The sequence below is a fragment of the Oryctolagus cuniculus genome, chromosome 15, assembly GCF_051225735.1.
Source record: "Oryctolagus cuniculus isolate XC-2025 breed Fujian yellow rabbit chromosome 15, ASM5122573v1, whole genome shotgun sequence".
In the NCBI taxonomy this organism is placed as follows: domain Eukaryota; kingdom Metazoa; phylum Chordata; class Mammalia; order Lagomorpha; family Leporidae; genus Oryctolagus; species Oryctolagus cuniculus.
The window spans coordinates 30,129,869-30,156,840 of NC_142881.1; the positions used below are offsets into that span (position 1 = coordinate 30,129,869).

General features: G+C 45.0%; 1 protein-coding gene across 4 annotated transcripts in view; it reads right to left on the reverse strand.

Annotated features, from left to right (window-relative positions):
* ABCC2 (ATP binding cassette subfamily C member 2) overlaps positions 1 to 26,972 on the reverse strand; it is a 67,621-nt gene that overhangs the window by 23,685 nt on the left and 16,964 nt on the right. For 2 of the 4 annotated variants that reach the window (XM_008270326.5, XM_089314514.1), the window contains exons 8-19: positions 24,727 to 24,890; positions 23,395 to 23,572; positions 19,077 to 19,331; positions 17,199 to 17,264; positions 14,354 to 14,491; positions 13,662 to 13,808; positions 11,615 to 11,699; positions 10,876 to 10,942; positions 8,151 to 8,277; positions 6,399 to 6,575; positions 4,430 to 4,597; positions 1,674 to 1,854 (exon numbers count right to left, since the gene is read on the reverse strand). In XM_008270326.5, the coding sequence (XP_008268548.2) occupies positions 1,674 to 1,854; positions 4,430 to 4,597; positions 6,399 to 6,575; positions 8,151 to 8,277; positions 10,876 to 10,942; positions 11,615 to 11,699; positions 13,662 to 13,808; positions 14,354 to 14,491; positions 17,199 to 17,264; positions 19,077 to 19,331; positions 23,395 to 23,572; positions 24,727 to 24,890 (1,753 nt within the window). The remainder of the gene's footprint in view (positions 1 to 1,673; positions 1,855 to 4,429; positions 4,598 to 6,398; positions 6,576 to 8,150; positions 8,278 to 10,875; positions 10,943 to 11,614; positions 11,700 to 13,661; positions 13,809 to 14,353; positions 14,492 to 17,198; positions 17,265 to 19,076; positions 19,332 to 23,394; positions 23,573 to 24,726; positions 24,891 to 26,972) is intronic. The other 2 variants (XR_016222025.1, XR_016222024.1) reach the window with 1 other exon arrangement.

Genomic DNA, 26,972 nt, shown 5'->3' on the forward strand with positions numbered 1-26,972 from the left:
CAAGGAAGAATTCAGGCTTAATAGAATTAATTCAGGAAACTAAACAAAAACAGGAGGAACAAAAACAATAAGCAGAAACAACAAAGATTGCTAGAAAACCATCAGATGTCAGAAGAGAGGCTTCAACAGATCCTCCCCCCCCCCACCTCCAGTCACATTAACAAGGAATAAATATTGGTGACATCTTGATCTTGTACTTATAGCATCTAAAAGCACAAGACAATAAATCTGATGTTTAAGCCACCCAGTTTGGGTATTCCGTGACAGCAACTAATCAGAAACTAAGATACAGAGCCAATATCAACACAGCTAACCTTGCCTTCCTGCCCCTCTTTCATTCCACCAAGGCTCAAATCCCATAACCAACACAAAGTAGGCTAATTCTCAGTAAATTCTGCTTGTAAATGACTTCTCAATGTTCACCAGAACAAGAGCCTAATGGGCTGTTTTGCAAACTGTCTTTTATACATAAAAGATAGGATTCTTCAGATACGGCCATCCACCCACAAGAGTTCATAACAGAATTGAGGAACTCAGATCCAGGCCAATCAGGAAAAAGCATTCAGGATTAGCATAATTGCCCAGGTCCCGGTGATATGGCTGACTGAGCAACAACTCCTTAGACACTGTCCTTTGCTGGGGGAACTTAAATTCTTACTCCTGAAAGGTGCTTTTTGCTTTCTCCAGGCCTTTACATTAGCACATATAAAGGTAGATGGAAAGCCGCTAATTCCTGATACCCCCCCGCCTCACTTTCCTGGCCTGGCTCTTGATCCCTGTCACCCACATTATTCTGTCATTGTTCCTACCCTGTCCTTTCAATGCTTACAGACTTCCTGGTTTAGACTTTCCTTTCAGACTCTTGTGCTCCCCAGAGTGATAGATCTTAACCTCACAGTCAGGTTTTGCTCCCACTTACGGGTACTATCAATAGCCACTTCCTTATCTGTCTGGTTCCTGTAATGTCCCCACACCCTCCAGGTCTTGCATTCTCAGTGCTGACCTCCTGTTGGTAACTGCTACCTGAAGCGCAGAACCAGACCACACACAGGACTACTGTTGGCAGGGCCTGAAGAAGGGTCACAGGAATTGGAGCTGTTGTTGACTTTAAGTTATTAGTGATCCCGACTGTGATACCAGGGGCTATTCTGATGATCTACTGTGAGATGATGCTATGGCCATCATTTTTGCTGGTTCAAGTGTCTAGTGCTTTTTGGTATATTAATCATGATCACTTTATTAGGCTTTATCAAGAATTCAGCAGTATACTTTTAGTGCAAGCTCATGAAGCTGTCCCAGAACTGATTTTAGTAGATTTTGATGTGGTTGAGGTGGGAGGTATAACTGAGTACATGGGAGCATGGTGTCCTTAAAAGAAGGTCCCTTGTGCCACTGATGTTCCTCTGACAAGGGTTACCCACCCAAACCTTTATTTGTATCCTTCTGAGTGCCCCTTCATAGCACATCAGAGACCTGATGAGCAGGACAAGCTACAGGTTGGCCCACGCATGGAATTTCAATTTCTGTGTTTCTTTATAAAGACATAGAACACAGAAAGAACGGAGTTTGAATCTCTGGGTAATTCACTAGCAAATCTAGTTCAAGGGTTAGAGACTGGCTTACAATTCCCACAGGTGCTCTAAGTTCATCTTGTCCTAACCCTCTTCATGTACCTGTGACCTCCCCTTCAGAATCCGTATGCTTTACAAACATCTTCAGATTCTTAGCAAATACTCCCTTCTTGGCCAGCAGGGAGCTGTAGGATCCTTTCTCCAAGATGGTGCCATTTTCCACAACCACAATCTCATCCACTTGGGGAAGAAAGTGAAGGCTATGTGTCACCAACAGTCGAGTCTGTAAAAATAATGTTAAATTGTGCTGACCATCCTGTGTCCACCATCTTCCCTGGCTTACTCTAAACAGGGAAAAATGAACATGCCAATTCAGTCTGGGACTATGCTTCAAAAAGTGGTCCTGATCTGTTGGCTTATTTTATTTCTTCTTTCCTTCCCCACACTTCATCATAAAACTTGTGTAAAATAAGACTCCTATCATCGTGAATGTGTTCAGAGTTATCTGCCTGTACTGACAATGAGGTTTGCTCCATACACATTCTCCTTCATATTCCTAGGCAGACAAAGGTTGTGCTTAGGAAAGTCATGTGAGATCAGAGCCTGTCACTATAATGGATTCATATAAAATTAACTTGGTAATTGCCTTTCACTTACCAGCCTTTGCTTACCAACTAACCAACTGAACTAAAAAGAACTGTCCAGATTATTTGAGCATGTTAGAGACGTTGTGAGGGAAAACATTTTATTTTTAGTGCCACGCCTCCCTGGTATTAGAGATTTGGCATCCTTTATATTCCTGTCTATTGCCTACTGAGACAGGAACACCACTCAAAGACAAACACTCACGTGTCAGTTAAAAGGCTCAGTCAAGGGGATATGAGGTTGAGATGGGCTTCTGGAGAGATACCCTAAGTCCACTGCCTGTTCTCTGCTCTCTACTTCATCACTGCATAGAGACCAGATCTCTCTTACCAGGAATATCCAAGAGATTCTCATTCCTTTAGTCTCAGCTCAAAGCCAGCTCTTCTGGTGCCTTTCCTGATATTCCTTCAATATTTCTGTTGTAGGTTGTATAGTCTACCACTAAAACAACACTTATACTATAATATTAGTATTATTTCTTTTCTGTAGGCTTTCTCATTAGATCGTGAGCTATATGAAGCAAAGACCAGATCTTTCCATCTAGGCATACCCAGTCTTTGTAACGCATGTGGTACTGGGTAGGTACTGCATAGGTATGAATGAATGAAACCAAGAAGGCCTAAAGGACAGAAGCCAGGCTCAGGAATTGGAAAGATAATGAGAAATACAAGAGAGAAGCAAAGGGCTCAATGGGACAGCAGCCCAGTTGTCACCAACCCTGCTATCCTCTGACTAGCAGGATTCAAAAAGTCTTGAAGGGAACAGGCCAAATACAATTTTAGTCTCATTGCCCAGTGCCAAGTGAAGTACACTGTTATCAAGAGCAGGCCTTTGTCACTCCCTACCTCTGATTCAGCTTGCTGTGTCTGGACAAATGTATCAATTTACCCATGGTAGAGAAAGCCCAGTCTTCACCTACAATCAGTTCTTGTGACTTACTCTGGCTACTTTATCTGTACTATCTTACAAGGCCATTACATGAATCCAATGAGAACATGTGGTTAAAAGGCTTAGTAAAAGGTGAAGGCACAGTGAGTACTCAGTGCATGTTGGGCATTATTTCTGGTTAGGGTGAATAATCTTTTCCAGGCAAAGGCTTCTCACAGTAAGCAAGAATTCCACGGAGAGCTCCTCCTAGAGCACAGTTTCAGGACTTGCAGAATGCCCTGTGTCCCACCAGCAAGGTAAACTGCTTGGGCCTCAGGAGTGTTTCTGACACCAATGAATTGTCCTGTTTCAGCTGAGTGTTCAACAACTTAACTCAATTATGACACCAACTACCTAGAGTTAGTACAGACAGGGCTCGGTTTCATAAGACTTCAGCCACTTCAGATACCAGTAGCAAAACTGAAAGTTTCCATAGACCCCTCTTCAGGTTCCATAATATACTAGAAAGGCTCACAGATCATAGGAAAATACTTTACTTACATTTACCAGTGTATTATAAACGATAAAACTCAGGAGCAGCCAAACGAAAGAGATGCACAGGGCAAGGTGTGGTTGAGTGTGGAGTTTTCGTGCCCTCTCTTGTCTGCCCTTCCCTCTCCTGCACCCCACTTCAACACCACACCTTGATGCACTCTCCAGCTCCACATCTCATTGTCTTAGAATTGTGATAACACAATCTCATCCCCCAAACCCCCACCCCTTTCCTCCTGGAGGTCAGTAAATAAGGCTGAAAATTCCAACCCTCTAATCCTTAGTCTTTCTGGTGATCAGTCCCATACTGAGGCTATTTGGGGCCCTACCCTAAGTCATCTCAATAGCACAAACTCAGTGATGAAAAGGGGCTCATGATGAATAACAGAAGATACTCCAATCAGGAAATTCCAAGGGTCTTATGAGATCTGTGCGGGAATGAGGGGAGGGTGACAATGGCCAAATATGTTTATTACCCTAATCACAGTTCCCAAAGGACTTTTTATCATAAATAATCATCCTAAAAGACTCACTCTCAGAGCCACAGGATAAGGCTCCAATAACCTAGCCCTGGCATAAGCCATGACCTCATTTTGGGAGCCTTTATAGGATGGTCTACAAGATGATCGACCAGTCTGACACTGCATCTCCTCAGGAGTCCAGAGGGCAGGTAAACAGGAAATCTGCTTCAGGACCACAGCTGTCCTTGGAGATGTATGGAATCCCCTGCATCTCCCAACCCCACACGCATCCCACTCACCCTTATACCTTCATCACTTGGAGTGACTTCTCACCTTGCCATTCAATAGGCCATTGGGTCCCAAGACCTTATTGAAAATATGTTTTCCCACATGAGCATCCACGGCTGACAAGGGGTCATCTAGAATATAGATGTCTGAGTTTTGATAGGAAGCTCTGGCCAGGCTGATGCGCTGCTTCTGACCACCACTGAGATTTATACCCTGAAGAAGACAATAATTTCTATGAAGCACAACTCCTTAGCCACATCTTCATTTTTATCCCAGTTTCTTGCTCCCACAGAGATAAGAGGGTTCAAAACAGAGGCATCCTTAATAGTGTACAAGTGAGAGCATGATTTATTTAAGGAGAGAGAGAAAGAAACTGAATACACATTTGCACATAGGTGTGGGTCACCCACATGGAAAGATACCTATTGTGAATAGGCCAGAACGTTTCCCATGAGGGGAAAGCGGGGGAGAGGGAGGTCTGAGAAGGATCCCCAAGCATGGTCATGAGTGAGAGAAGGGCCCCTCCTACATTATCAGTCTCTTCTATAAAGTAGAGAGTAGTTCCCTAATTGAATATACAAATGGGGTGGGGTTTAGCATGCCTAATGCTTTTTGGAATTTTTATGGCTCCTTTACATGGAGTTTAAATTCTATATGGCTATCGTGAAATGTCCTCCTTCCTGGTCCTGGATGAAGCACTGATGTATCATAAGTTGGGCATATCAAACTGACAACTGAAGGGATAAAATTACAATGTTGGGCTGGCAGAAATTCCAACTAATCTACCTCTTCTAACTCCTTGCCTGGTTCTCCATATCATTGGGTCCCCTACCAACTGTGTGGAAGACCTGGATGGAATTTTGGGCTTCTGGCTTTGGCCAGGCTCAGCCCTGGCTGTTGTGGGAATTTGGGGAATGAAGCAGCAGATGAAAGATTCTCTCTCTCTCTCTCTCTCTCTCTCTCTCTTCTCCTTTGTTCCTCTGTCTCTCTTCCTTTTAAATAAACAAATGAATCTTTTTAAAAAAATTATTTATTTGAGAGAGGGGCAGAGACAGAGAGAGCACCTCTGCTCTTTCCCAAATCCCCATAAAAGCTGTGGCTGGGCCAGGCAGCATGGAACTCAATATGAGTCTCCCACGTTGGTGGCAGGAACCCACTACTTGAACCATCATTTGCTGCTTCCTAAGGGGCACATTAGCAGGAAGCTGGAATCAGGAGGGGAGACAGGTGGTCCTGTATGGGATGCAGGCATCCCAACTGACATTTTAACCTCTAGACCGGCTGCCCTGCACTGAGCAGCTGTTTTATCTATTTTGTTCATGAATGTAATTCCAGCAGTAAAAATAGTATCTGGTAGGTATTCAATAAATATATGGCAAATCAATGGACATAAATCACACTAGAGCAATACCTTTACTGGTTTCCTAACATTTCTCTCCAAAAGATTGCTATATTTATTTTTTTTGTAATGGAGAGGGAGGGTGAAAACATCCTAAATATGAGATAATCAGAAATTTATAAATAAATTATATCTATATAATAGATACAGTACAGTTATTTTTAAGAAGGGCATTCATAACATGAGAAAATAATTCACAGTAAGTTTCTAAAGTGTCTGAAGTAGATTACTAGAACCCTCTTCTGGCCTCACTGACATGCACAAGTAGATAGAATCAGGAAATGGGGTTCTTTGCCCACCTTTTCCCTGTCACCTGTGAGGTCAAGCATTGGACTAATCACCATGAACTTAGGCTTTAGGTCCTTTGCCTCATGATCTTTGATTCAGATTACACGATTCCTGTATTTGCTTCTGGATACAACGCCTAAACATTCTGACTTATTGGCATTGAATGTTGTGGTCAGTCAGCACAGGCATGTGTTTCCTGGTGTTTGCTCCAAACATGATTATCAAAATTAATTCATTATGCTATTCCTGTGTGCTGCTTCACCATTATCCTCATTTCCCCCCCTCAATATTTCTTCACCCTTCAAGCTCTCTTTTTGTCCCATGTACCTTCTCTCCAATCTCGGCCAGGTCTCCTCCAGGCAATATTTCCAAGTCTGGGAGGAGTGCACATGCCTCCAGAACTCGCTGGTACCTTCTTTCATCAAACTCTGCTCCAAACAGGATGTTGTCCTTTATGGTGCCATTCTGAATCCAGGACTGCTGTGGGACATATGCAGTGGTGCCCTGGAAAGGAAGGGATAAGGCCATATGACCGTTGTACCTTCAGAAATTCCGGGGGGAAGATGGGCTGGCAGAAAGGGGCAGGACAAACGCAGCTTAGATTTGAAGACCTGTGTAGCAGGCTGACTAAGTCTCTGGTATTTATTAATGTGCATGCATTTATTGTACTGACTGAGGAGAAAGAATCAATTTCCTCTTTAACATTTAAAGTCTCCGTTTTTTATTTTTAAATTTAAAAAAGATTTATTTGTTTATTTGAAAGAGTTACAGAGAGAGAAAGAGATCTTCCATCCATCGGTTCACTCAAGTGGCCACAATGGCAGGGGCTGGGCCAGGCCAAGCCAGGAGCAGGAGCTTCCTCCAAGTCTCCAGTGTGGTGCAGGGATCCAAACACTGGGGCCATCCTCTGCTGCTTTCCCAGGCACATTAGCAGGGAGCTGGATAGGAAGTGGAGAGCCAAGACTTGAACTGGCGCCCAACTGGGATGCTGATGTCACAGGTGGTAACCTTACCTGCTATGCCACAGCACCAGCCCTACTCTGTTTTTTGTGCTATTCTTTTGTAGCCATGATCCTTGAAAGAATATTGAAAGAAGAATGATACTGATAACATTTTAGGAAGCAAGAACTAAAGCCAAAATGATATACAGAGCAGATCAAATCTAAAGAGATGGAGTTGACAAATGCCTGTGTTTGAGGAAGAACTCAGTTAAGAGTTAGCAATGAAAAGCTTCCCACAAGGCTTAGGAAGCCAGTGAAACCTATAGTCATCGGGCCAGCGCTCTGGTGCAGCAGGTTAAAGCCTCAGCCTCTAGCGCCAGCAACCCATATGGGCACCAGTTCAAGTCCCGGCTGCTCCATTTCTGATCCAGCTCTCTGCTATGGCCTGGGAAAGCAGTAGAGGATGGCCCAATTGCTTGGACCCTTGTACCTGTGTGGGAGACCTGAAAGAAACTCCTGGCTTCAGATTGGCACAGCTCTGGCTGTTGCAGCCATCTGGGAAGTAAACCATCGGATGGAAGTCCTCTCTCTCTCTCTCTGCCTCTCTGTAACTCTGCCTTTCAAATAAATAAATAAATCTTTTAAAAAAATCTATAGTCATCTTTGCTACAGAAAACTTTTTCTTTAAAATGCAAATTAGCTCATTAGAGACTGGCAAATTAGGGAATGATGTCAGTATGTTGAAGAGGAGAAAGGGGGCCGGTGCTGTGGCGCAGCGGGTTAAAGCCCTGGCCTAGGCCGGCGCCATGAATCAATAGGCTAATTCTCCGCCTGTGGCGCCAGCACACCGGGTTCTAGTCCTGGTTGGGGCACTGGATTCTGTCCCTGTTGCTCCTCTTCCAGTCCAGCTCTCTGCTGTGGCCCAGGAGTGCAGTGGAGGATGGCCCAAGTGCTTGGGCCCTGCACCCGCATGGGAGACCAGGAGAAGCACCTGGCTCCTGGCTTCGGATCAGTGCGGGACTGGGCAGAGAATCTACAGGTCACAAATCTACCCAGTATCTCCAAGGCACCTACTAGTGAGCACAGAGTGGCCTACAGGAAAGGGTCAGAAACCTTCTGCACTGGCATTCCCTCTTACCTTGATGGTGATGTGCCCGTGGACATTTTCCATTTCTCCCAGCATCGCTGACATTAAAGAGGATTTCCCAGAACCCACAGTCCCTACCACAGCCACCAATTGGCCTGGCATAATGTCCAGGTTCACACTGGAAAAAAAAAAAAAAAGAGATACCTTTGAAAATGGTGTGCTCCATGAAGTCTGGTATTGGCATATTTTACCCCTAAGTTTAGAAAATTTGACTTGGATCTATCAGCTTCCAAAGCACTTCTTAAAAAAAAATTTTTTTAGCTCTAAAACATGAGAAAAAAATCCCAAATGTATCCAACTCATCCATAATCTAATTGAGACAGATGTGGGTTTTCAATGGAAAAATTCTAGAACAAACTTGTTACCTTTAAGTAAGAAACTAGTGGGAACCTGGTGAGCTAGCTTGTATCACTAGTTCCCTAGTGGGAACCTGGTGACCTAGCTCTGCCACTCCTGAGCTGTGTAAGCCCAGAGGGTTACTTCCTCTTGACTAAGGACCTCCATTTCTAAACTTTTTTTTTTTTTTTTTTTTGACAGGCAGAGTGGACAGTGAGAGAGAGAGACAGAGAGAAAGGTCTTCTTTTGCCGTTGGTTCACCCTCCAATGGCCGCTGCGGCCAGCACGCTGTGGCCGGCGCACTGCATTGATCCGATGGCAGGAGCCAGGTGCTTCTCCTGGTCTCCCATGGGGTGCAGGGCCCAAGCACTTGGGCCATCCTCCACTGCACTCCTGGGCCACAGCAGAGAGCTGGCCTGGAAGAGGAGCAACAGGGACAAAATCCAGTGCCCCGACCAGGACTAGAACCCGGTGTGCCGGCGCCACAAGGTGGAGGATTAGCCTATTGAGCCACGGCGCCAGCCTTAACTGGGTATGAATAGACCAATATTCCCCCACATTAGTTATTCAAACTGAAAGTAGATGCCTTGAGGATTTGACTTTGTCTGGCTGAGCACGTGGGGCCCACATTGAGTGAGATTACCAGGAATTGTGCACGAATCTTATTTAAGTTTCTAGAACAACAGGAACGTGTTCTTAGTCTTTCTGAACCTTCCCCTGAAGCTGAACTTTTCCCAGACTTATAACAGTATACTAGGAGTTGTGTCCAGTATCCTCTCTGCAAAGGAAAACTTTTGGGTTCGTTGTGTTTGGAGCAGAGCTCCTGCCCTGACTCACCCTGGGACTAGCTCTAGGGTTCATGTTAAAGGCTATACAGGAATAGGACAGAAGGGCTGGAAGTCATATATATAGCAAAGACATGATAAGGTGTGCTCGTTGTGAAGAAGGAAAGACATGGCCTGCTTAGGTTCCAGGAGTACTTTGTGTGCTGACCTCAGTGGGTGAGCTGGGTGTGTTGTTATACATAGTGTTCAAGAGACACACTATGTGCAACAGCATGGCAAGGGGCGGGGGAAGGCTTAGGATAGCACATCTGCATGATAGACGAGGTGGCTTACAGAGTAGTGTGAGGGAATGGGTTATTTTTATGTAACACTCCAGATCTGAACTTGAATCTTATAGAGGTAGCTGCCATTGTCCAGTCTGGGGAGACAAGCCAGATTCAATGTTGCTGATTACTATTTTTAAATGAAAGAATGAATTTAAATTGAGTTCAGATCCTTGCCTGTATCCTGTACCACCCCCAGAGACCTGGGGCCTCTTGCTAACCCTGCACTACTTCCATCTACAATTGAGAGAAGAAATATCTTGATGGGTTCTCAGCTGTACATTCACAGCCCCATAATGGGGAAGCAGGACAGCAAAGGTAGTTAAGGGAAAAAGGCTCAGATCTTTGCTCTCAGCTCATCCCTCTAAGGGTTTAGCCTGCACTACTATAACTAAACTCATATACATAGTTTGTTTCCCATGTGTTTTTTTATTTTTTAATTTTAACTTTTATTTAATGAATATAAATTTCAAAAGTACAGCTTATGGATTACAATGCCCCCCCCCATAACTTCCCTCCCACCCGCAATCCTCCCCTTTCCCGCTCCCTCTCCTCTTCCATTCATATCAAGATTCATTTTCAATTCTCTTTATATACAGAAGATCAGTTTAGCATATATTAAGTAAAGATTTCAACAGTTTGCACCCACACAGAAACACAAAGTGAAAAATACTGTTTGAGTACTAGTTATAGCATTAAATCACAATGTACAGCACATTAAGGACAGAGATCTACATGAGGAGTAAGTGCACAGTGACTCCTGTTGTTGACTTAACAAATTGACACTCTTGTTTATGACATCAGTAATCACCCTAGGCTCTTGTCATGAGTTGCCAAGATGTACCCATGTGTTTTATTATTCCCATGTGGGAACAGGACAGGCAAGGAGAATGCTAAAGAACAGCTGGATGGGGGCCAGTGTTATGGCACAGTGGATTAAGCCACTGCTCAAGACACCTACATCCCATATCAGACTTCCAGTCCAAGTCCCAGCTCCTCTGCTTCCAATCCAGCTTCCTGTGAATACCCCTAGGAAGGCTGCAGATGATGGCCCAAGTACCAGGGTTCCTAGCATCCACATGGGAGACCCTGATGGAGTTCCAGGTTGCTGGCTTTGGCCTGGCCTAGCCCTAGCTGTTGTGGGCATTTGGGGGAGTGAATCAGAGGATGGAAGATACCTCTCTCTCTCTCTCTCTCTCTTTCATTCTGCCTTTCAAATAAAAATAAATCCTTTTTCAAAAAGAATAGCAGTATGGAAAGGTAGCAACTCACTTTCGGATTGTGGGTTCCAAATTCCGGTCCCAGGTAAAGGAGGCCTCAGAAAACTGCAGAGCTTTGTCTATTGAGAAAAAAGTCCCCCATTTTAGTCCAGTGTAGGTCCTCCTGTCTGCCCTTCCACAGTCCTCTTTGTCTGCTTCCTCCATTAGCTCTTAAGCGTGCCTCTGTTAGGTGGTAGCTAACAGGAGGCAAACAGAAGTTCCCAGGATGAGCCCGAAGTGGCCTGCATATGAAGTCCTTTGATTCAGGAGTAGCAAGCCTGCTGCTCACCAGGATTCTTGAGTCACAGCTGCTCCCAGAGCATTCCCCAGCCCTTCGCAGCCCAGTCCCCTGCTGTGAACTCCACCTCCTATCAGTTCTCCCCTGGCATTCCCTCCTCTCTGTTCTCTCTGGCTATAACTGCTCTCCAATCCTTCGAACCTCCAAAACTCAAGTGGTCTTTCCCTCCAGGCCTCCTTCCCAACCCCATAGCCTTGCCTCCATCCTGATTCCTGCTTTTGTGCTCCTCTGCAAGACTTCCGGCTTATTCTCAGAACAACTGGCCCAGCTTTGCCTAGCAATCTAGCTTAGCAATCTGCTCTAAGTGGAAACATAATTTAAGTAAAAACAGGATGCTTATTAAGCAAGCACAATTCCCTATCCCTCCCTTTTTAATTAGTTTGCTGTTGCTAAGGCCTTGTATTTCAAATTCCGGTGCCAGCACTGTATATAAGCAACTTCCAAACCCATTTACCAAAATTGGGGTCACGTTGAATTGCAGATGTGTCCAAGTCATCCCCGCTCAAGTACTTCTCTAGCCGATCCACGGAAACACTGGCCTGCAGAGGAACACAAAGGATCTGAAGAACTGAGCAGCAAGCATGAGAAGGGAGGGGAGTCCAACTTTGTCATTTGGCACAGTAGGAAAAAGCCACCCCCACCACGGACTAAACCACGCCACAGTCCTGGGAGTTCCCCGCTCTGGAAAGTAAGACACCATTTTTTAGCCTTTCAGAAAACTCAAGGAGTTCTATCTCTGGCTCCAATTCTAGAAACTATCTCCTACTTCTTCTACAATAAAACTCTAACTTCTGCCTGGTTCTGTTAACTGGCCCCTGGCTTGCTATTGTTTTGTTGTTGTTGTTTGTTTGTTTAAGATTTATTTATTTATTTATTTGAAAGGCAGATATACATATACATATATAGAGAGTATATAGAATATATATATATATGTGTGTGTGTGTGTGTATATATATATATATAGAGAGAGAGAGAGAGAGAGAAAAGAGAGAGAGAGAGAGAGTCTTCCATCCACTGGCTCACTCGTCAAATGGCTGCAATGGCCAAGGTTGAGCCAGGCTGGAGCCAGGAGCCAGGAGCCAAGAGCTTCATCCAGGTCTCCCATGCGAGTGCAGAGGCCCAAGCACTTGGGCCATCTGCTGCCTTCCCAGGCACATTATCAGGGAGCTGGATCTGAAGTGGAGCAGCCAGGACTAACCAGTGCCCATACGGGATGACAGCTCTGCAGGCAGCAGCTTAACCTGCTTCACCACTGCGCCAGCCCCATGGCTTGCTCTTGTTCAGCTGAGTCCACGCCTTGATGGTTCATCTAAGTATCCGAGGTGAGCTACAGTGACTCTGTAGAGGGACTGGCCATGGCATCATGGTGACCTTACCCATTTCCACATAGGCAAAGTTAAATTTCAGCTGAACTTAGTGTTGGCAGAGCTTCCTGTAGGGCCCCTGGAGGATGAGAACTTGGGAGGATTTCTGGAAGCTTCTACAGCCCCTACAAGTACATTTCTCCCTTGCTTCCCCCCTTACTCCCCAGATTGCAGGGAGACTGCCATGCGATGGTTTCTCATTGTCACCAAGGCTCCGCCAAAGTACTAGGCTTTCTACCTAGTAACACCTGCTTAGCTGCTGCATGGGTCCACCCCTGAGAAACAGACGCTGCATTATCATCTGACCTCTTTGGGCTCAGTGTTATCCTGTGGGACAGGAATGCAGGGAGCTGACACCTTTGCCAATCTTTCTTTTCCTATCTATGTAATGAGTTATATGTTTTTGTTTTGGTTTTTGTTTTTGTTTTTAAAAAGCATGTTGTTTCTTTACTGGTCAAATTTGTCTTTCCTCATACTCTTCAGGACACAAAGACCTTCTTCTAAATTCCAGTACTTTCTATGGCCAGAAGCCTGCCTGCTTCCAGGAGAAATCAGGTCACCACACTCCACCATGTCATTTAGGCCCCCATCAGCCTGTTGGGGCCTGGTTCGTGGCCTATCTCAGTGACTGTGCTCAGTTTCAGTTTTCAGAACCCAGATACCCCCTCTGGCCCATTCAAGATTCATTTTCTGACAGCTTGGAGCTCCCACATTGCATTTGGTGTTAGCACCACATGGGTTCATACAAACAGAGGGTCTTTCCTCTCTGTGCCAAATTTGCCTAATGCTGTATCAATATCTCAAAAGCCTTGGGCAAATATGGAGTAAACAGAGCTGGGAAATGTTCCCAGCACCGTGGCCAATCATAATCATCTCATTAGATGCTTTTACGAGATTGTCACCCTAAAAGGCAGATAAAATTTGTATGATTTTTCTCATTTTATAGTCAGATTAACTGGTGCTCAGGGAGCTCGTGAGTTTTCTAAGTTCAAACCATTGATCTCCAGGGACCAGACGGATCTGTCTAATTGTAAGTTCCCCAGCAGAAGTCAGATGTGGGATGTGGCAGACCAGTCATTCTGGACTCTAAGGCTGTTAACTACAGATGTGCAGTCAGTAGTGAGAGTCCCTGCCTACCTGGAGCATGGCGGAGATCACATTGGGAAGCATGCTCATGGGAAAGCGCAGAATATTGAAGAGGGTGATGGAGGTGAAGGCCTTTTCTGCATCCAAAATATTGTTGCTGTCCACCAGGACATAAACAGAAAATGTGGTCACAGACACCTGGAGAGAGCAAGATCACGAGCGATTTATTCCTAAAAGTGCCAAGCCAGCTTGTGCTATGTTTCAGGAATAGAGTAGATCACAGTGGAAGAGGCTTAGGGGTTATTCCAAGATTATTCCAACCTCCTCATGTTACAGACGGGAAAACTGAGCGCAGGAGAGGAGGACACACCCTGCACAAAGGCAATTGATGGATTTTTAGCGTTACTCCTATATCAGCGTTACTTCATTATAGCCCCACATCACCTTCCCCGGGAAGACCAGAAGCCTCCTGGGTATATCAGTCTTGGATACCACATTCATGCTGAACATTCTGAACATTTGCTCTGGGCTACCCAGCAACCCAACAGTACACAAGGGTGAAGCTACAGTTCAGGGGCACAAGGTAGGCCTAACAGTATGGGGGCTAGAGGAGGTGGGATAAGTTCCCAGGATCTTGAGATCAGGCCTACAGGTGGTGGGAAGTGTATGAAGAACAGAACCTCATCTTCAAGAAGCTGACCCAGGCCCCAAACCTACGAGTCACTGGCTCCTCTGCTACTCACCAGCACTGGAGTTAAATACAAGAGGAACATGACCACAGATTGCATGTAAGCAAAAGTCCGCAGGTTCTTGAGTTCTTTCTTCCGAAGGTTGTGGACTTGGTCTTTGAATGAAGGCTCCCAGGCAAAATATTTCAGGATCTATTAGATTAGAAAAGAGGACAGTTCATATTGTTGCCCCCAAAAGGTCACCAGGAGCATCTGACCCACCCCTATGTTTTAAAATATACTTCCCAAAATTGAAGGGAAAGATAAAAATCCAGATTATAAAGCATGACTACAGAAAAGTAGCTTGTATTTGCTGACAGTCTATTACAAAGCATTTTACACATATTATTTCACTTAATCCTGTAACAACCTTAGTTTGCCCAATTGTCCCAGTTTGCCTGGGACTAAAGGCCTTTCAGGACACAGGACTTGCCTAGGACACAGGCCTTTCAGTGCTAAAACATGGGAAATTCTGGGAAAACTGAGGTGAGCTACTGCCTCCATTTAAACAATAAGGAAACAAGCCGAGATTGGCCAAATAACTTGCCTAGAATCACTAAACCAACAAGTGACAGAGCTGAGACCACAAATCAAGTATGTTTTCATTTTGCCACATTGGCAGAAAGACAACAGAGCTGTGTGGAGCAATATCAAAGAGTTAAAAAGGGACCTTTGTTTATTTTCAAGAAGTTCAGAATAATGTTAAGATGCTTTCAGTCAAAACTTACTAGACACCTTTATTATTTACAATACATTATTCTGAAAGCTGGTAAATAGAGGGAAAGGAACAAGCATTCATTCATCCTGCCTACCTTGTACAGACTTCACCCAACAGTAACCAGCTAGTTACTCTCCAGCAGGAACTCTCACTACTGACTGCACATAAGAGAATTCTTATAGGATTCCAGTTAATAAATGCCAAAGGAATAAAAAATTATAATAGTACTCTTTAAAAAAAGAACTCAACCCTAGCCGGCGCCGCGGCTCACTAGGCTAATCCTCTGCCTGCAGCACCGGCACTCTGGGTTCTAGTCCCGGTTGGGGCGCCGGATTCTGTCCCGGTTGCCCCTCTTCCAGGCCAGCTCTCTGCTGTGGCCAGGGAGTGCAGTGGAGGATGGCCCAGGTGCTTGGGCCCTGCACCCCATGGGAGACCAGGAGAAGCACCTGGCTCCTGGCTCCTGATATCGGATCAGCGCGGTGCGCCAGCCACAGCGCGCCGGCCGCGGCGGCCATTGGAGGGTGAACCAATGGCAAAGGAAGACCTTTCTCTCTGTCTGTCTCTCTCTCTCTCACTGTCCACTCTGCCTGTCAAAAAAAAAAAAAAAAAAAAAAAAAAACTCAACCCTATGCAACTCCTAATTAAATAATAAATCTAGGTAATGTTCATAAGATTTTTACCACAGTGGTTTTCAACCATGGCTACATATTAAAATCTGCTAGAGAGTTTTTAAAAAACAGTTGCCTGAGTCTCACAGAGGGTCCAATTTAAATAGTTTGAGAGGCGTAGATTTAGCCCAGTGGTTAAGATGCTGCTTAAGACATCTGCATTCCATATTGGAGTCCTGGGTTCAATTCCTGATTTCAGCTCCTGACTCCAGCTTCCCATTAATGCATCCCCAAGGGGAAGTGATGATGGTTCAAACAGTTGGGTTCCTGTCATCCATGTGGGAGACTTGGATTGAATTTTCCAGTCCTGTCTTCTACCCCAGAGCAGCCCCAGTCATTGTGGGCATTTGTGAAATGAACTAGCATATGGGAGCTCTTTATCTGTCTGCCTCTCAAAATGTGAGAAAAGAAAAGAGTTCTCACTTGCTGGTTCATTCTCCAGAATGGTTCAGGAGCCAGAGCCAGGAACCGAACCCAAGTATTCTCATGATGGATGTGATATCTTAACCACTAGACTAAATGCCCATTCCACCCAATAAAATAAGTGACTTAAAGTGCAGCCTAGAATTGATGTGTTTAATAAACTTCTCAGGTGATGCTAAAATGCTGCCAGGGTCACAAATCACCTCCACAGAGAAAACAACAGCAGAAAATTCTATAGGGGGTGAACCAGGCTGACCAAATGGGGCCCTGCTGAGCAGTCATCTTTGCTGTTGTCTGGAAGCACATGTACCACTTGAAAGTCACCTGATCTCCCCAGAAAATAATCTATATCTAACCAAGCCTCTAGCTCTATTAGTTTATAATCCGGTTTCTTCAACATGACAGAAAGTGAGAGAGACTGTTGTAGGCCGAAAGCATTATCAACACCATGCTGGAACAGTTTTTGAACCCTTATTCAAACTAGCCAATAATTAAAAAAAAAAAAAAAAAGTGTGAAACAATTGGGGAGATTTGGTGGCATCAAATAATGACTTAGTTTTTGGGCAGGATGGGGATAATGATAGTATTGTGGTTATGTTAAAAAGGAAGTCTTTGTCTTGGAGGTAAGTGTGAAGTATTCATGAATGAACCTATAGGATCCCTGAGATTTGCATTAAAATAATCTAGCAGGAGTAGGTACATAGATGAAACTAGTTAGATAGTGCTGTAACTGCTGGGGTTGGGTAATATAGGTCCATAGGGGTTCATTATATCATTCCCTCTACTTTTGTGTATGTTTTAAACTTTTTTCAGTAAAATGTAAAAACAAAACCAAGAAACAATTTAGGGTGAATAGGTAGAAATCAAATTTCAAAAGAGGGCCTGGGAGGGTGGTAGGAGATAAAACCAGAGACTTGTAGATAGATGAATCAGGAGTCACATGACACACAACAGGCCCAGAAGCAGGACTCCACACCCTCAACTAGGATTTTAGGCCAAGAAACCCACTGCTCTGTCATTGCACACAGGACACCTATCCTTGGCTGCTTACCTTCATTCCACTGAGAATCTCATTCATGATCCTTAAACGTTTGTCTTTATACTTCATATTTTTGAACTGCCAGAAAAGAGCAAACAAAAAGTACAGTTCCATGAGAGAAGGTGCAGGTCTGCAGCTGACCTTAGGCCCTGGTGGGATTTGTGGCTATTTCTTGGTGAGAACTTAAAGCACCCTGGGATGGAATTCAATGCTCTCCACTTTCCTCTTTGCCTGCACTGCTCCTGTCATGCCCATGTTCTTTCTAAGCCTTGATCATGCCAAGCTTGCTTCTAACCCACAGCCTTTGCTTGACTGTAACTTCTCAAGTTGCTCTCCCTTCTGCCCTTCTCCATGACATGTCCTTCAGGGTCAATCCTTTGTCCTTCACAGCTCAGCTTAATCTCCTCACAGAGTCATTTCTTCAACTCCTAACTGGAAATAACCACTCACCCACCTGCTACCACCTCACCTTGCTTAATTCTCTTTAACACTTATCATGATCTAGTACTTTTCTTCTTTGCACACTGCCTTTCTTTCTACCCTGAATACAAGGTAAGACCAATAAGAACAAGCAATCTTCTCTCATTTACTGCTGGGTTCCCAGAAAAGATGTGCAATAAATATTTTAGAAAACAATTATTAGTAAGTAAATGAATATAAGACAAATGAATAAATCACATACATCATCAAGTCTACCTATCCAACCTTTGATTCTTAGAAGAGATAATCACTGTACTCATGGAACCACCCACTGGGTGGTAGGATTTGCAGGACTTAGGCTGAAAATTGGGGCCACTTATGGATTGCCCTGTGTGGTTGGTTTGTGTTGCTGTGATGGAGAAAGCAGGACCAAAACCCATTATTGTGAGGGCAGCCCTGTGCCTGCGCAGGGTGGAAGAGTTATGGGCAGGGTTTTCAGGACAGCCCTTCCCTTACCAGGCAGGCTCTCCCCTCTACCATGAAGGAAGGGGAAGTATATGAACTCTTTTTTTTTTTTTTTAAGATTTTTTAAATTTATTTATTTGAAAGAGCTACACAGAGAGAGGAGAGGCAGAGAGAAAGAGAAGTCTTCCATCTGCTGGTTCATTCCCCAATTGGCTGCAACAGCCAGAGCTGCGCCAATCCGAAGCCAGGAGCCAGGAGCTTCCTCCAGGTCTCCCATGCAGGTGCAGGGGCCCAAGGACTTGGGCCATCTTCTATTGCTTTCCCAGGCCATAGCAGAGAGCTGGATTGGAAGTGGAGCAGCTGGGACTAGAACTGGCACCCATATGGGATGCCAGCGCTTCAGGCAAGGGCATTAACCCACTGAGCCACAGTGCCGGCTCTAAGTATATGAACTCTTAAGAGTGACATGAAGGCTGGCGCCGCGGCTCACTAGGCTAATCCTCCACCTTGCAGTGCTGGCACACCGGGCTCTAGTCCCGGTCGGGGCGCCGGATTCTGTCCCGCTTGCCCCTCTTCCAGGCCAGCTCTCTGCTGTGGCCAGGGAGTGCAGTGGAGGATGGCCCAAGTACTTGGGCCCTGCACCCCATGGGAGACCAGGAGAAGTACCTGGCTCCTGCCATCAGATCAGCGTGGTGCGCCGGCTGCAGCACACCAGCCGTGGTGGCCATTGGAGGGTGAACCAACGGCAAAGGAAGACCTTTCTCTCTGTCTCTCTCTCTCTCGCACTGTCCACTCTGTCAAAAAAAAAAAAAAAAAAAAAAAAAAAAAAAAAAAAAAAAGAGTGACATGAAAAGGGAAGACAGAGAAAGCCAAGTACATTTGGCATGCTGGAAAGTCTTCCACCAGGTTTGTCTTGTCCAAACTCCCAACAATAATTAGAGTAGAGAAAGCAAAAGAGGTAGACTTTAAAGAAGGCATGTGTTGCCAAGATGACTGTTACTTTACCTGAATATTCCTGTTCTTGGTGGCCAGTATCCCATTAACTGGGATGAGAAGCACCATCACTCCAACACCTGCTAAGACTGAGGGTCCCAACTCTACCCACAGGAAGTAGATGGATAAGACGATCTGCAGAACACTGGACCACACTAAGTGAATGAAGTTGGTCACATCCATGAGCTTCTGAGCATCCACAGACATCAGGTTCACGGTTTCTCCAATGGTGTACTGCCTCTTGGCCAAGTTGGATATGGTCAGGGCCTAAGGAGAAAGATTGGAATTAGGACCCATGGATGAGACGAGGACACCGGGGAGTATAAATGGAAGCTCTGGACATGAGAACACAACGGAGCGTTGAGCTCCATATGGACACGACTTCTCTAAGGAACAGTGACTTCTTGCTTCTATATCTCACACACCGTGTTCTCTCCCTTCTTGGCCACTCTTTTATCCTATTCCTTCTTCCTTCAGTTGCATCCATCTACATACTTCTTTGCTTGGAAAACTTCTACTTATTTTTTAGTGTCAATTTAGATAAAACTTCTTGGGAGAAGATGTTGCCCCTGTGTACTCCCATAATGCTCATCACTTACCTCTATCATTACATTTACCACAATGGACTGTGGTTGTATTTTTCTATTTCTCTACCATATGTAAATTCGATGAGGACGAGGGCTATATCTGTCCATTTTGCTACTGTACTACGTGGCACACATAAAAGGATCAAATACTGAGATGTAGTAGAAAAGGAGGGAAGAGTGAAGGGAAGGAAGAGAGAAAGGTCGGAGAAGAGAGTAAACCAATGTGTACTGACCCAGGCCTTGGAGACTTTGGCATAGCAATGTTATTTGGAGCTATATTCTTTAAAAACATTTTTACATATTTATTTTTACTTATTTGAAAGGCATAGAGACATACACAGAGGCAGAGATAGGCAGAGAGGTCTTCCACTCATTGGTTTACTCCCCCATATGCCTGCAAAAGCCAGGACTGGGCTAGGCTGGAGCCAGAAGCCAGGAACTCCATCCAGGTCTCTTATGTGGGGGGCAAGGACCCAAATCATCACCTACTGCCTCACAGGGTATGCATTAGTAGGAAGCTAGAACTGAAGTGGAGCCAGGACTCAAGCCCAGGGACTCCTTTATGGGCTGGAGCCTTCCCAAGGGGCGTTCTTAACTGGTATGCTGTGTGGGGAGCAGGGCCTGTCTCCCGTAACATGGCAGGGCCCGTTGCCTGGGAGACAAATAAGTACTAAGACTGTGGACAAATAAATACTGAGGACAAATACTGAGATTACCAAGACTAGACTAAACTACTGGAACTGCTAAGACTAACTCTATGCATCTGATCTCCCACCATATGGTGCTGAGAGGGAGTAAACAACTTCCACACAGCTGCCTCACCAATTCGGCTAACAAGCTGCAGGAGCTGATCCTGCCCTTGATTGGAGGAGAGCAGCGTGCTCAGTGCGTGGGGAGAGAACGCCAGCAAAGTTGGGATTGGTGGAAGAGGACTATAAAGGAGGAGAGAGACAACATGCAGGAGGAACATCTGAGGAACCCCTGAGAGAGCCGGCCGGTGGTGTGCCGCTCCTCCGCGGAGATGGGGGTGGGCAGCTAATCCAGGGAGGACCGGGGAAAGAAACAACAGCAAATCCGTTGCCGCTCCTCCATGAGCCTGTGGAGCGAGCGACATGCTGAACTCCTGTCCCTGGAGGTTCACTCTTATGAGGAGGTTGCCACCATTCCCAAGAAAGCTAAAGATTTTAAAATGGAGAAAAATGTGGCAGAGTTCACACATTATTTGCAGTTGATATCCAGATGCATACTCTCACATTAGAGACAGCAGAAGGCTAACACCAATATGTCTATCACTTACAACGATGCCTTGCACAAGTGCACCAGAGCACTGGAACCAGTTTGCACTGTGCTCACTAAGGCACCACCTGGTGTGGCCTGCATCTTCTCGAATGAAGGGGAGACTCTCTCATTCCCATAAAACAGTATGTGGGCTCCCAGCAATCCTGCACTCCTAACTCCATCCTTCACCTAGAGCTCAGTTATCTTAATTCATTTGGGTGGTAACATATCAAGATTCTTGGTTATACTTAAAAAGAAGAAAATCCTAAAATATTTGGCCATCAAGGTTTTGGGGGCAATAGCTTACTGCTATGTCACCTCTTTGGTATAGAAAAACAAAATAAATAAATAAATAAATAAATAAAAATTAAAAAAAACACAAAAACAAAAAAAAAACCAACAATATCTAATTACCCTCCTAGGTAATCACTATATCTTTCTTTTCTCAACATAGTTCAACAATATAGAAAGATCACTGATTTAGACCCAATAGTCCTTGCCTAGAGGCAAGTCCCACTGCAGTTACCTAAACTTTATTTTTCTCTGTGAAATAAGGATAACGTACTTACTTCAACTTACTTCCCAGAGCTATGAATTGATAATGAATGTGAAAAATATTCCACAAACAACAATGCCTTGTCTAAACATATGAAATTAGTAATTTTCTTTTACTCTTTTAATAGCAATAATAATTTGAGTGAAGTTATCATTAAAGGCTCTATTTTACAAATCTCTTTATGGGTTATAATAATCAAATAGATCACAAAACCTAAATATTTTAAGAATAAAAATATTGGGGCCAGCGTTGTGGCATAGCAGGTTAAGCCTCTGCCTGCAATACTGGTATCCCATATGGGTGCTGGTTTAAGACCTGGCTGCTAGGTGTTAAGCTGCCGCTGGCAGTGCTGGCATCTCATATAGGCACTGGTTTGAGTCTCGGTTGCTTCACTTCTGATCCAGCTCCCTGCTAATGGCCTGGAAAAGTGGTAGAATATGGCCCAAGTTCTTAGGTCCCTGCATTCATGTAGGAGATCCAGAAGAAGCTCCTGGCTCCTGGTTTTGACTTGGCCCCATGTGGGCTATTGTATCCATTTGGAGACTGAACCTGTGGATGGAAGATCTCTCTGCCTCTCCCTCTCTCTGTAACCCTGCCTTTCAAATAAATTTTTAAAAATCTTCTAAAAAATAATCAAAATAGTGGGGATGAAAAATCACAATATGACAAATGGCTGAGAGCCTAGTCAGTTGCCCCTCAAAACCTGTCAGCTATGAGAAATCTAATATCTCCAACAGGAATAAGGAGGTTAAAAAAAATCAATTTTGAAGAAGAAAAATTCCAGTGTAGGGGTAATGGAGTCCAAAGGACTTGACTGGACTTTGATCTAAAGACACTTGGATTACCTTCCAGTGTCTCTTGATGAGTCTATATCTACCCAGGGACAGACAAAACACATTGGTGTTCCAAGAGAGGAAAGCAAAGGAGAAAAGTAGGAACTGTAACAGAGAAGTCACTATGCTGGAACATTCCAAAGTTGGAAGGGAGGAGGGAGGGGCAACTGATGTTCTGACTTATAAAACCTCCGATCTCCTCACGTATGAACTTTCCCCTCAAGCTTGTAGTCACTGATCACAACTGCTGCGCTTTCATTCTTAAGGGACAAAGTTAGACTTCACACTGGTATTGAGAAAATAAGGAAAATAGAATTGCCCTGAGGAAGTCAAGCCTCCGAAACACATCAGAGGGAAGGCGACGAAAATCATGACAAGGAAAGAGGAGGCAGAGCTCAGGAATCAGAGTGAACATATTTACAAATCTCAGGAAGGGATCAGGCCCAGGAAGATCTTGTCAGCTGCTAAAGAGGAGAAAAAGAAGCTGCTAGGGAAGCGTTGGTCTGGAGAGATGCATTCCTGGCCCATGGAATATTCTGTTTTCACCGACAAAATTGTAATTTGAGATGGAAACACCAGGTCTGTGAGCTGCGTGTCATTATTTGGATTAAAAGTTGGTGACTTTAAGATTTTGACCATTGATCAGCTTCTTTTCTGATTTGGTATTCTTTCCCCAGGCATTTTCACCTTATCAACAGAGGCAGGAGGGGAGGGGCAGGTAACCAAGCTTCAAGGCTGAAAGGCGACTTTTCTCTGGGGTGCATCCTCCCCCTCCCCAGTCTTACCCCCACTCCATGTTTGCAAACACTCTTTTCATATTCATATTTTAATTTCCAGAGAAATCTACTAGAGATTGGCAAGTCAAAATTGTGGAAATCAGCTATTTTCATCAAATTTCCTCTATTTTTATATAAAATATCATGCAACTAAGATGTTTTGAGGAATATCTAACATATTCTGCTTACCTTTTTTTCCCAGGTTCAATTTTTATTTTTTTTTACATTTTATTTTAGAATAGTTTTAAATTTATAAAACAAATTTTACAAGGCAGTATGACAGAGTCCCCATATGCTTACCTTCTTATACACTGTAGCCATGACCGTTGTCCGTACACACATGCCCAGATTGAAACACATATGAAAATAAGTCTGAAGGCAAATCGACTGGATGAGAGCCACAGCAAACAAGAGGATAGCGAAGATGTATCCGAGCCACGCATACGAGTTGGGGTCGCTTACAAAGGTGATCAGCAACCTGTCAGTGTGAAATCAACTAAGTGATGCCTGTCAGGCCTCTGGGAGCTCCTCACTCTCATGGTGACAGCCAGCTACCCTTCCCTGAGACTGCAGATAACAAAAAGTGACCAGAATCATCCAACACCTTTGCACGACCTAAACTTTGCAGTCTTGCCAGAGTCCTTGCTTTTACTTGGCGATGAGCAGCAAGAGCTTAGAGCGGATAATCCATGCCTGCGACAATAGATAATGAAAGAAATGCTCCACAGAGCTGCCACTGTAATGCCTGGCCTGGCTTCTCCCCGACTCCCTGGTGAAAGAACTGGTGTGAGACAAATGGATTCATGCCTGGACAATGCAAGCCTGAAAAGAAATTAGGACACGTATTCAGGCTGAGTTAGAAGGGCTTCCCTGGAGGTGGCTCGTTCGTGAGTATGGCAGATTGCAGTCTGGTCACAAGGAACCTGAATCTACCATGGCAGGTTGTGAATGAGGTATCATGCTCCTGGAGAGTGCGGCACACCTCTGGGATCTGGCTCAGCCCATAGCAGTGCTGTTCAACAAAGAAGAATCCTAACAAGTATCTGGCCTCCCAAGAGGGGAGGGACATGGAAAAGAGAAAGACTAAAGTAAATACTGTCTTCGATTTCGAAAAGTTCCTTGCTCTCTTCATGAACACCATGCTGAAAGATAGATGAAAACCATGAGCATTTTTTTTTTTTTTTTTTTGACAGGCAGAGTGGACAGTGAGAGAGAGAGACAGAGAGAAAGGTCTTCCTTTGCCGTTGGTTCACCCTCCAATGGCCGCCGCGGCCGGCGCGCTGCGGCCGGCACACCGCGCTGATCCGATGGCAGGAGCCAGGAGCCAGGTGCTTTTCCTGGTCTCCCATGGGGTGCAGGGCCCAAGCACCTGGGCCATCCTCCACTGCACTCCCTGGCCACAGCAGAGGGCTGGCCTGGAAGAGGGGCAACCGGGACAGAATCCGGCGCCCCGACCGGGACTAGAACCTGGTGTGCCGGCGCCGCTAGGCGGAGGATTAGCCTAGTGAGCCGCGGCGCCGGCCTAACCATGAGCATTTTTAAAACTGGAAAGTTAATAAAAAGCACCTGCAAGCATAGACAGAAGCAAAGAGGATCATCCCTGAAAGGATGACCCGTGGGCTGGGGACTCACTTCAGCAGTTGAGGATTCAGAAATGTGAGGAGATCATACACTAGCTTCAGTAGGAATGATTTTAGGAGCACCATGTAGAAGGTCTTGAAGATGGTCTTGACCAACCAGGACTTGGGAAAGTCTTTTGTGGTCCCAGACTTCTTGTTTTTCTTTTTAGTTTCTTCCTAGGTACAAAAACAAACAAAAGTGTCCCCAGAGTTGCACAGTTTAAGATTTTCCTGCCCTGAACTTCTGCAGAGTGTTAAGTCTGTGATCCTTGCGGCCACTTTGCATAGGTTTTGATCTTTTCTTCATTACCTCTGTGCTCTCGTCCACCCTTCTAGCTGCTACTGCTATTCTCCTCCTGACACTGGTAGCTCATTTTGGATCAGAAAACCAGGCAACAGTGCTGGAAGAATACCACGTAGAAACAAAGAACAGACTGAGTGGGGGCCCAAGGGGCAGTTCTGAGACTAAGGGGAACGAGTGCAGTGTGATATATGTTTTGGATGCTTAGAAGCCTCTTCTGTTCTTTCCTTGCTTGTGGTTGCTGTGAGATGTTATGGGCTGAGTTATGCTCCACCACAAGATTTGTAGAAGTCTTCACCCCTCGTGTCTAAAGTGCCCTTACCTCGAAACAGGGTCTTTACAGCCATAATCAAGGTCATTAGGTAGGCTCTACTGCAATATGACTGGTGTCCTTCTAAGAGGAAATGAGGGCGTGTGGATGTTCAGCCTAGTAGTTATGATACCCATGGGGCCAGCGCTGTGGCGTAGTGGGTAAAGCCGCCACCTACAGTGCTGGCATCCCATATGGGTGCCAGTTTGAGACCTGGCTGCTCCACTTCCTATCCAGCTCTCTGCCATGACCTGGGAAAGCAGTAGAAGATGACCCAAGACCTTGGGCCCCTGCACATGCATGGGAGACCTGGAAGAAGCTCCAGGCTCCTGGCTTTGGATCAGCACAGCTGTGACCGTTGTGGCCAACTGGGGAGTGAAACAGTGGATGGAAGACCTCTCTCTCTCTGCCTCTCCTTCTTTCTCTGTGTAACTCTGACTTTCAAATAAAATAAATAAATCTTTAAAAAAAAAAAAAAAAAGGACACCCATCTCCCAAGTCGGAGTGTTGGGTTCCATTCCTGGCTCCAGCTCCTGACTCCAGCTTCTTGTTAATGCAGAACCTGGGAGACAGCAGTGAAAACTCAAGGGACTGGGTTCCTGAGTCCCACAAGGGAGACCTGGATTGAGTTCCTAACTCCTGGCTTCAGTCTCAGCCAACCCTTTGTATTTCAGGCATTTGGGAAGTGAATCAGAAGATGGACGCTCTCTATCTCACCACCTTTCAAATAAAGAAAATTATCAAAAGTTTAATTGAAAAAAAGGGAAAAGACGGCCATGTGATCACAGCGGCAGAGACTGGAGTGACTCATCTACAAAGCAGGAAGCACCAAAGATTGTAGGCAAAACCAGAAAGTAGAAGAAGCAAGGAAGCCAATCCCCTGGAGGTGTCACACGGGGCATGTCAGCTGTCATCTTCATTTCAGACTTCTGGCCCATTCAGTTGGCGTCCTTTGTTATGGAGGTCCACACACTAATACACGGGGCAGTATACTTCACTTAGCAGCTTCTTTTCCACCTTACTGCATACTCCAAGGTTTCATCATGCCCCAAATCTCAGTTTCTCAGGCTCAGCTTCCATGGTTTTCTACGAGAGACACCCTCTCAGAAGTTCCCTCACTGAGGTCCAATTTGATCCGTCTCTACCTAGATAACTGCCCCAGCCCCCTCCTAGTTCCAATCCTGCCCCACAGTCCTCCATTCTTCAGGCAGAAGTCCAAGCAAGGCTTGAAAAATATAAAACCATCATATTATTCTTCCACTCAAAAGCTTCCACTGGTTTTCCACCAGACTTCAAATAAAATTCAGATTCCTTACTATGGTCCACAGAATCCACCCAGCCCAGCCCTGTCTGCTTCCCAGAGTTCATCTGACCCCATGCTCAGCCTCTCTTTCCATGCTCCTGGACCTTTTTCCAGTTCCTCCAAACAGCCACACATGTGCCCTCTCAGTCTCACTCCTGCTCCCCCACACTGAACACTGGAATACATTCCTCTCTGACTGTCGTTGGGCTATTCTCATCACTTGGATGTCATACAAAAGTCACATCCTCTGGGAAGCCTGCACTGACTAATGTGACACATCAATCCAAACACAATAACACATTTTACTGTCTTGACAGCACTTAGTACATTCAAAGCGTAACATAT